The sequence below is a fragment of the Halyomorpha halys genome, unplaced genomic scaffold (genome assembly GCF_000696795.3).
Source record: "Halyomorpha halys isolate HHAL.00 unplaced genomic scaffold, Hhal_1.1 Scaffold1047.1, whole genome shotgun sequence".
In the NCBI taxonomy this organism is placed as follows: Eukaryota; Metazoa; Arthropoda; class Insecta; order Hemiptera; family Pentatomidae; genus Halyomorpha; species Halyomorpha halys.
Window position 1 is genome coordinate 356642 of NW_027113517.1, and position 10936 is coordinate 367577.

The 10936-nt window shown below is 29.7% G+C and overlaps 1 protein-coding gene across 1 annotated transcript in view; it reads right to left on the reverse strand.

Annotated features, from left to right (window-relative positions):
• Positions 1 to 5030: 5030 nt before the first annotated feature.
• Positions 5031 to 10936, reverse strand: part of LOC106688055 (fork head domain-containing protein L1) — a 63178-nt gene continuing 57272 nt past the window's right edge. The window contains exon 3 of the mRNA XM_014432329.2: positions 5031 to 5445. Within this exon, the coding sequence (XP_014287815.1) occupies positions 5233 to 5445 (213 nt within the window). The 3' untranslated portion in view covers positions 5031 to 5232. The remainder of the gene's footprint in view (positions 5446 to 10936) is intronic.

Here is a 10936-nt window from a genome sequence, read left to right on the forward strand (position 1 = left end):
CTTTATACCGTTTTTACAGCTGACATCCCAACCCACCCTAACAACATACGCTGATGACACATGTATACTTTCTGTAAACAACGACCCAACTAACGCATCACAAACACTACAGGCACACATAATATCTGTTGAAGAATGGTGTAAAAACTGGAGAATCAAAATAAATCCTGACAAATCCCACCAGATCACCTTTACTCTCCATCTTAAACCTCTGCCCTCCTGTCCTACAGTATTCTTTCTAAATACACCACTAATGCCTGTTGAACAGATTCGATGCTTAGGACTCCATCTTGACAAGGACTTACTTGGAATCCACATACAAGACTGAAACTACAAGAAACTGCTTGTAGATTCCAATTGCTTCAACACTTACTTGACAATTGCTCTTAACTTCCATTCACTACAAAAAGTAGTATACACTACGATAATCAGACCAATTTAGACATATGGAATTGAGCTCAGGGGCTCCACCAAACCATCAAATTCTTCTCGCATGCAATCGTTACAATCCAAAATCCTACATAAAATCCTTGATGCTCCTTATTACATCACAAATAAACTCATTCACAAAAACCTTAACTTCCCATTCGTTGCAGATTTAACCCAAAACAGATATGTGTCTTTTCATTCCAAACTCCTTAACCATCCTAACCCATTAATTCTTAGTCTTTCATCCTTAACAATCCCTGATAATCTTCTGAGGCGTCTAAAAAGAAGATGGCCACGGGATCTTATAATTTAAATTAATGTTTGAAGTACCACCAATGGGTGGTTCCTTCCCAAGATTTTCAAGTGTATATGAAACATACAACATATTTACCTATTGTATTATTTTGTACAGTTGTAAATTACATTAAATAAATAATTAAAAAAAAAATAAGGTTTTGAAAGACCTTGTGAATCCTATTTTAATATATTCAAACATTATTATGATTAATTAATTTGATATGTGTTTCAATCATTAAGAACTGGCCAAATTATCTTTTAATCTCTATGACTAATAAAATATTTTATCTTTTTTTTAATTACACAACTTTTGATGTATTTCTTTTATGTATACCTTTCATTAGACAAATAAATTATATACAATTATTTATTCAGATGAGAACCATTTTATTCATCCTTAAACTCTTCATGTCACAGCCCAGAGACCGGCCACCTACATCTCAGCAGCTGCAGAATATAAAATAGCACAAGTCAGGTGACCCATACCAGTTTGAAGTTACAGGGAACAAAATTTACTATATTTTTAGTTATGGTTAGTTGGGGTAAATGCATATCCATTTTGCAATTGACTTTTTTTTTTTATTGAGTCCCTCATTAATCATAAACATTTGCAGTGGACATTAACAAGTGGTAATAATGTTGATAGTAGATGTGTTGTAGAGTATCAATCTGATAATTTGTCACCGATACCGATATGTAGCTCTTACTAGCTACGTGAGAAACCATAAACCAGATGGCATAAAACATTAAGATGGAAAAGATTGGCATGCAGCAAACTGGAAAGTAGTAGCCCAAGACAGACAGGCGTGGAGAAGGCTGCTTAGGGCAGCCAAAGATCTACAAGGTCTGTAGAGCCAACCGAAAAAAAAACTAGCTACTACTGTTCATATTACTAGCATCAAGTATCAAAAAGAACTTGAAGAGTTTCCTGTAAAAGCCATTGAATTTCGCTTAAGCGATACAGATTACTTATTTTACCTTTTATAAAAATGGGATAAATGTCACAATAATCTTTTAGTTAAACCACCACTGTTATTATTAGTTGATTATTTACTGAACTCCACTGTAGCTACCACTAGAACTGTTAGGGGCCAACATGACACGACCTAGAAGCTGAGACGTGAACTACGATCTGTTGACAAACATCTTATATTAATATTGAATGAATGAAGTATTGTTATAATACTTTAATTTTATACATTTAATAACCATGCAATATATTGTAATATTACTAAATGTACTACTATAATTAACAAAGATTACAATAGAATCTTATGGCCTTCTAAAAGGCAATTTCTTATCTTTACCATCTCTCAATGGTGTTTGATAGCCCAGAGAGATCACTTAATACAACTTGACAAACCAAGGCATGCTAATCACGAGGAGGCCCCTCACCTCCAAATATTTTCTAGTCAAATTCACATGGAACGGACACATTAAAACATCAGATAAGTATTTCACCTTATACTTTCAATTACCAAAGGTAGTATCCAATATGAATTATGTAACCTATAATTTAGTGATTTTTTGTTTTAGAGGGATCGAAAAAAAAAAAAAATGTGCTAACCTGGCTTGCCAAATGCACATCCTTAGGAGGCAATGAGTAATAAGACTGGTTTTTGTGTAGTAAAAAACACAAAATGTTTAAAATTTTGCAGTAGAAACCTAAAAAGTGTAATATAATTTAATTTTTACTATTACTTGGAAAGCTTATCTAACTGTGTTGGAATCAAAGGAAACTGTCAAAATACTTCCTCCATTTGTTCAAAGGTGTATAAAAACTACATTTCTCTGATTAAAAACCTAATATTTTGTCAATGATTGAAGAGCTACGAGGAAACCAATTGTATTAAATAATTGCCTATTCCCATCATAATGGCTAGAATTCCATTTTTAACTTCTTAGCGCTTCCTTAATTTTAAGTTTTAGAAAAATATGCAATGTGCTATGTATAAAGGAATGTTTCAAAATATTCTTTCTAGCTCAATTCCCTTTTTAATTTTCCCTAATCTTTATCATAGTATGTTCTTGCATTTACTTTTTCAGTTTTACATACGGCAGTATAGCTTTAACCAAAAAACTAACTAGTAATAAGTCAATGTATAAAAACTTTAATTAAAAATATATTTGTAAATTTACTTTCGGCACTTTTTTAAATATTAAAATTGTTACTAAAAAAGTCAGGTGGAAGAATGAAGGATTAAAGGTTGTGTGGGAATTAAAGTTAAAATAATAACAAGCTTATTATTGAGAGGCAGTATAGGACTCCAATGGGAGTCGTCTGAAAAAAAAAATTATTGAGAGACTTCATAGTTACCTGAAGCCATTGGCCATTGGTTAATAATATTCCAAGAACATTCATTACTTGTGTTTACTTCTACATACATTTCTTGTTAGGTTGAATTAGAAATAGAATCAATAGGGCGACTCTTTTTGTGTTAATTGATACTTCTTCTTACCTCTATTGGTAATTTTAATCTATAAATTAAATAAGGAAAACAATATTTGTCAGAATATTTTTGGATATTGTATTATCTACCTCTATCTTCTCTGGATCTCTCCTCCTTCATATTCCCTCTGTACTTTCATCAGGATCTGCAGTGAATACCTGTTAGATTGGTATCCTCTGGACTGCAAGATGAGTTGTTTATTATTAAATAATACCGAATACATTTAGGACTTGACATCCCCTTTATGACTATTAGCGAAAAACACGATGTGGAGTTTTCATCATGAGAATAACCGTACAACTTGCTAATTATCCTGTCTATTCAGCTCTTATCCAGCTACCTAACCATTGATTATGGATTGCCAAGGCCTTCTCATGTAGAGCACATCACCTCTTTAATTGGTTCCAAGACTATTATATAATTCCATATGGTTCCATCTAATTATATATAGTACCTTAACAATCTAAAAAGTTTAGGAGGCTATAAAATCTAAACAGTTTGAGATGAAGTAATATTGTATGGTTACTTATATTAATGTATATATGGACTACCTTATTTTGGGTTTCCATTGATATGTGAGATTAGTAGTAGTCATGGTTGAACTGGCATGACATGACCCTCATTACTATTCAACCTGTTTCCTTGCATTGCTATCAACTCTATCTTCCAATAGGTGTTTCTTAATATTTGCACTTTTTTGACATATATTATGTTAGCTCTTTTCATTAAGAGTTCAACACATAAAGTTTGTTGATGCCAATCTTTTAATTTGAAACACATTTATTTTAATTCATTTATTAAATAACATTTATAAAAGAGCCTTGATCAAAGATCTGATGATTTTTCAATATAAATTTGTTAATATGAGTTGTTTATTATTAAATAACGTAATTATTTGTTATTTTTATCTGTGTTCCAAAATTGCAGGTGATTTAAATGTATTGGTTGAACTGGAATCAGTTAAGTTGATTAACTTTCAATATATTTTATTTATATTATAAAAAAAAAATAATAATTTTACCAATATAATGTCAGCTCTAAATAATCGGCTATGTAACAGTCTTGGCCCATAAAAGGTAAATGAGAAATAAAACCATGAGGAGGAATAAAAAAAAGTTAAAATTCTAAAAGTAAAAAATAATAATGCCATTGATATATTGATATTGATATAGATAATATATATAAGAAGTGACATAAAATATTGAGGTTGATTGGTTGTAGGTGTATGTGACAACTTAAGGTTGTAACAATCCATTTATGGTGGTGCAAAATTATTCCATAGTAAATATCAATTAATGACTACCCATTTCCTTCTCCTAAAACATTTACCAAGGTGTGGTTTCAATCCACTGGGCATAAAACACAATAATTTTAATAAATAAACCTTGTTAATTTTTAGTATTAATTACCATGTTTTATCCTACTGTGGAATGAAAATAGAACAATATTGTTAGATTATTTAGAAGAAGGTTGTGTAAACAAGTATGTCTCATGCAAGCCATTTGAAAGTTTCAAGATAGACGTCATTAATATTTTTGTTATCATTTAGTTATATTTGCTATTTAGTAAAAATTATTTGCTTTTCCTCACAATATGTGTTTCATTGGTGATAAACTTTTCTCTTTTTTTTTTTTTTTGTTTATTACCTATGTAATGCGATTATTAGAAAAATAATGATAGAAAAATGAATAAGGTTCTGATTTTCTAAATTATTTACTAGACTTTACATCTTTAGTTCTGAATTTGTTTCATGGAACAAATAAATACACTTATGCATAAGCCTGTGAGGTTGTATTTTAGAAGAAAAAAATATTCTTCAGAATTAGAGAGGTGATTACAAATATTTTTTGCCAATTTTCATTAGCTGTTGAAACAAAAATATATTTATTTAAAATTGCTCCTAATTGTAATACTTAACTATATACAACAATCTATTTACACATAAATAAAGCACATAAAATGTATAAAAAAAATATATGTACAATTTAAAAAGCATAAATGGTAGGAGGTAAACATTTTAAGTTCACTAATCTATGCAATTAAAGTCTTCAAAAGCTCACTGAGCTGTTTGTAGTTTGGTGTCACTTGTCTTGATCAGGTTTTCTATGGTGAATGGAGAATTGTTCTTTTGTTGTTTGGGCGTCGTCAGCATCACTTTGCTCTGAGGTTCAGTACTGATTTCTATTGTGATGACGTTGGAGTCAGAAGTGTTGGTTGTTACTGTTGTCTTCTTATTTACAAGCTCCAATGGACCTTCTTCATAATGGGTCTGCAAAAAAAAAAAAAAAAAAAGATCAAATCTTCTTCTCTTATAAAAATGATCATGTGGGTTTGTTATTTAACCTTGTCTTTAAGAGATACAATATTTAATGAGTTCAAATAATTATGTTTGTGACATTAATATTGTACTGAAAATGATTGAGTTCAGAGCAATATAAGAGGACATATTTTTCCAAATTGAAATCTGATTAAAAAATATATATATATTTTTTATTGATTCAAATATCCTTATATAATATTTCTGAATAAATAAATGGATGAAATAATGAAAAGTTAATTAGGGAATTCATCAAAAAATAAAATATTACTTATAAGTCGATAATTAATATATAAGAAGCTTTTAAAATTGCACAAATTAAAACTAACTTCCTGTTTTTTAATGAGCCAATGTTAAAATAATTATAATATTGACTATGATTGTGCCAACAACATTTATATTGTGAAAGATAAAAAAAGTTTATAACTAAAGAACTTGTTCTTAAATTACTCTTTGAATTTAAGGAAAGTATGCATTATTTTATTCTCTTCATAAAACTTTCATATATTAGCTTTAAATTATTTAGTTTTATTTCATTTCCACTTCCTTCTATTACCATAATTAATATGATTTTTTTTAAATGAACATTTTTCAAATCATCACTTCATACTTTATATTTAAGTTAGTCACCTTCCTTAGTTTTTTTGTTTTCCAATGCCTACTTTCCCTAAGCCTTTAATATATTTCAAACATACCTGTTAACTAATAGAAAATATAGGATTTATATACTTTTATCACCTTTTATAATAAAGATAAAAGCTTATATTATATATGAACACATTGGATCCCTTGTTGATTGATAAGCAGTTACTTAACTGATTAATCAAATGTTCTGTGAGTTTTTCCATAAAATCATGATTCAACCAAACAATTGGAGAGAGGAAAACAGGAGAGAAGACTGTACCAGAATAATGACCTGTATTTAATCAAGAATGCTGACTCATCCAAGGATGTTTATTGTTTGTCAGGAAACTGCACAAATGTTTCCGAAAATATATTCTTTCATAAGAATGTAAGTACATTCTGTGACATAGGCTCAGAATAAACAAGGCTTACTAAAAACATACTGTTAATTCCAAGTTAATTATTTTTTTATATAAATATAAATATCTTATTCGGATGATCACCAATTACTAAGAATTAAGTTAAAAGGTGTATGGATAAGACCATTATTTGTATTTCTATAGATACAGCTAGTTATTTTTTGTTTTTAGGGAGGAGGTATAAATTATATTCTATGAAGATCTTTTAATAATGATTATTCAGTTTACTATTTTATTGAGTCATATGAATTTAAATCTCATTTAAGGATAAAAGAGGACATCCATGGCATATTGTAGTAAATATTAAATTTGAAATCGAAAATTCAAATATTAAAACCATTGAGAATAAAAGGGAACATCCATGGTATATTGTAGTAAAGATTAATTTTTTTAAAATAGAAAATTCAAATATTAAAAAAACAAAATCTCAATCTATGATCCCCAGCTATTCCCCCTGACTAATGGACAGGTCTTTTTTAGATTTAGCACCAAAGTAAAAAATTACTTTAGGATGATCCAGGGAACTCGACATAACCCTCCTCCAATTAGATTCTAAATGCCTATAGTGTAATAATGTGCAACCTTTTTTAAAAATGCGTCAACGACTCTGAAAAAAAATGTCCGTAATTGAAATACGTTTTAAATATGACGGATTTGTTAGAACTTTTTTTTACAAAACACGATTAATTCCTAGAGATCCAACTTCACAAAAACAGTGCAGTTGAAAACATCCGCAACCTACTTCGACTGCAAAAAGTAAATGCCCCTTCTACACTACATAAAGTATTTTATCAATGGGTCCACTGCATTGGTATTTTAGGACTTACCTAATGTAAGGAGCACAGACACCACTGATTTGCTTTGATTGTGGCACATCTGGCAAAAAAATATATTTTGATTTCATTTTGAATTCGAAGTATTCAACGCTGGGGCTCCCTTACAGATTGTCCCAAAGCTAGTAGGGTTGTAGCTAAGTAACACTAATCTACAAATCGTTAAATCTCTTAAATTTCTTACATAATAAAGGAAAAACTTTAAAAACATGTCCTACGGCTAAAGCAAAAGAGAGCGAAATATATTGTGACAAATGTTTCATAATCCTAATAATTTGTTAATGGCTCTATTTTGAACTTTTGAACTCATTTTAAAATGTAGCTGTGGAGAATAAATAATAATAAGTTCGTGATTGTTTTTTTAATCATGGCCAATTTTTATGGACATTATTTCATGATTTTAAACATTTCAAGGTAAGTAATAACTGCTGACTGTATAGTAATGTAATGTATTCCAAAATGGAAACGACGCATCATTTTAATTCGTTCATTTATTAATTTTAAGCCAAAGAGTTTCTTACAACTATGAATAAAGACATTTTTTTGAATAACAAAAATGTCGAAGTTTATTTTTCTTTAATTTACCACATTCTCTATTTACTCATATTTCATATGTTCCAATCCAATATTTTGTTATTAAAAAAAAATAGGCCACATTCAAAACATGAAATAGACCACTATTTATTTTTTGTCCACTATTTATTTTCCAAGTTATCAAATATATGATGTTGTTATCGAAGAAGTTTGCAAAATAGCCTGTTTTCTGTTTACAGTAGAGCATTGTTTATTTTTATTTCTGATCTAAAGCTCTCCTCCAGTGTTTGCCTCAACGGAAGGAAATAGGCATTCCACTTTCCGCCCGATCGATCTCGCACTGCCACGATAATGGCCTTGTATTTTTCGCTTCTCTTTTCACACCTCGTTTAATTGCCGTTTAGTGGAATTTATCGTGATGGAACAAAATGATAATAACAACTTATAATGATTACATTTTTATCCATACATTTGATTAAAAAAAAAGAAAAGTGTTTATATATTATTAAAATGAAGAACAACACGTCTTGGTTGCAATACTTGATAAGGAATTGCTGTTTCTTTACCAATGATTACACCATAAGGTGTCAGTGTGACTCTCGCTCGACGTTTTTTTGCCCTAAACGAGAGTCGGTTGTCATTGTGAGCGATCTTTAATTATATTGACGCCAGGTTTTCCCTAGATGATGTCATACCTCGGTGTATGTTTTCCTTATAAGAATATTTAAATGTAAAAATATAATTAGGAGTTAATGTTTCCTAAGAAATTAAATCCACTCACATTGTATTTGTTCGTAAGCGGATGAAGGTGCAATTTACATTTTAGAAAAAAAGTACAGTAAAGTACGTATAAGTAAAGAAAAACTTATACACTTGACAAAGCACCTTGTTCAATTTTTTCTAAACTTTAAGTTGTGCACGAACCGAATCCGACACATGCGGAAGCTAAGCGATATTAGTCGAAATCAGTTGTATGAATTTCTGTCTGTACCCTCAGAATTGGACCTTAAACTGTTTTTTATATATTTAACCCAAAACCTTTTGCGTAGAGCTGGATACCTATCGTCCCAATAGGAGGTATAGTTTTTGTTTTTTAATATTATTAAATATGAAGTGACGTTTTTGTTTTACTATTTTATTCTAACCAATGTGGATAGCCCAGCTTGGGTTAACTCATCATTTTTGTAAAATTACTACAATTTATTATCTATTTCAAGTATTTCACAGGCTAACTCTATTTTTACGGGGGTTGCCCCATAAACAAATAAATAAATTATTATTATTATTATTTCAAGCTGTTAAAATATGCAATTAAAAGAAATACAACCATTCAGTAGGATTATTTTTAATTTCGTCATAAATAAAATTCTCATTTGAAAATCAGATATATATAAAATGGCTAATTGTATGCCATGATTGGCTGGTGCTAACGGATTAGAAGCTAAGTAGGCCTTGGCTAATTAATGCTTCTACTGATAGCTAATAACAAGAAAGGCCACTCTTCCCCGGTCACAGGGGACTCTTTCACGAGGGTAATTTTAGATTCAGCATCTCTTTACAGCTGGTTAGATCACTTCTAGCTCCATCGGGATTACAACTGTTGTAGAAGCACAGGCCACAGATTTTTTTTTACTAGTAACTTAATAAACAAACTATAACATATTTTTATAAGTAAAAATAATAATTATATTCGTCCTTACTCTCCCCGCCCCAAAATTCTAAAATTAAGCCAGGATTTATCTTACATCTAAGACATTTACTAATACCGAGTAGATCAGTCTTTGACTGCTTAAAAATGAAACAATTTTTATTACATTATATTAATTACATAATAAATCTTGTCTTTACAGTTTTTCCTATTTAATTAAGCGAGACTGGATGAAATAAATTTATGTCGAGATGTATTTATGTCATCTCTGTCATGTTTAAAAACAACAAAAATATTTATATATTCAACGATGGAGGTTCTCTTGGTTGTTAGAGGGTGTATATTCTGAAGAAATTCTTGATCGTACCCAATTTTCTAAAACATGATTTAAAAAAAAAAATTTTATTCAACTAAGTGAAATGAAATTCGGTAGGGCCTCAGAAACAACGTTTCATACATTAATCAATCATTATGTTATCTGGGACATAGTTTTAGGTCCTTATAAATGAAAAATAGAGAATTTCCTTATAATTTTTTTGTTCACATTACAAGGTTTTTTTCTTATGTCAGTGGTAGTAAAATTAAAATAGATTAAGATAGTGAAAATAAAATTAAAAATGCTAACGCACATTATAAAATATTTTAATTTAAGACGATAAAACTAATTAAAACTATAGATAAAAATCAAAATGAAAATATAAAAATATTTTCTGAAACTACTGAAAATATTGTTTCCGAAGATGAGGGAAGAGCCCCGAAACGTTGATGGAAAAATATTTATGAAGTAAAGACGTTAAAGTGAAGGACTTTATACAAAATACATAATTTCCACATATACAAAGGAATAATGGATAATTTCAAGGATGCAGATTGGCAAAAAATATAGGAGGGCAACGAACTTATATGAGATCAATTTTATATTGCAATAGTAGCTTACGAAATAAAGAAGATAAAAAGGGCTTACAGGGTAGAAATCAACTTCAAAATAACTAACTTTTTGGTGGAGTTTTAAGAAGGCAGATGATGATTCTTATTCATGAATCATGATGATTCTTATTATGACCCTTATTCATGAATGAACCATTGATAAATGAATATCGTATCCATGAAAATTTTAGCTATTAGTTTCAAAAATAGCTAATTTTTGCCCAGCTCTGGTCTTTAGTGAAAACTGAGGTTTAGCGGGTATGGGGTAAAAGTTATTAACAATAATTATATTATTTCAAAAATTTTTTGAGACAAGGTAAATTTTTATTAAATAAATCAATATTATATCCAATATCAGTCTCAACACTTTATTTATTCATTTGTCCAACGTTTCGGCCTTTCTAGCCATCTTCAGGGACATCTAAACATTTAACAGCTTATATTACAACTTCACTTTT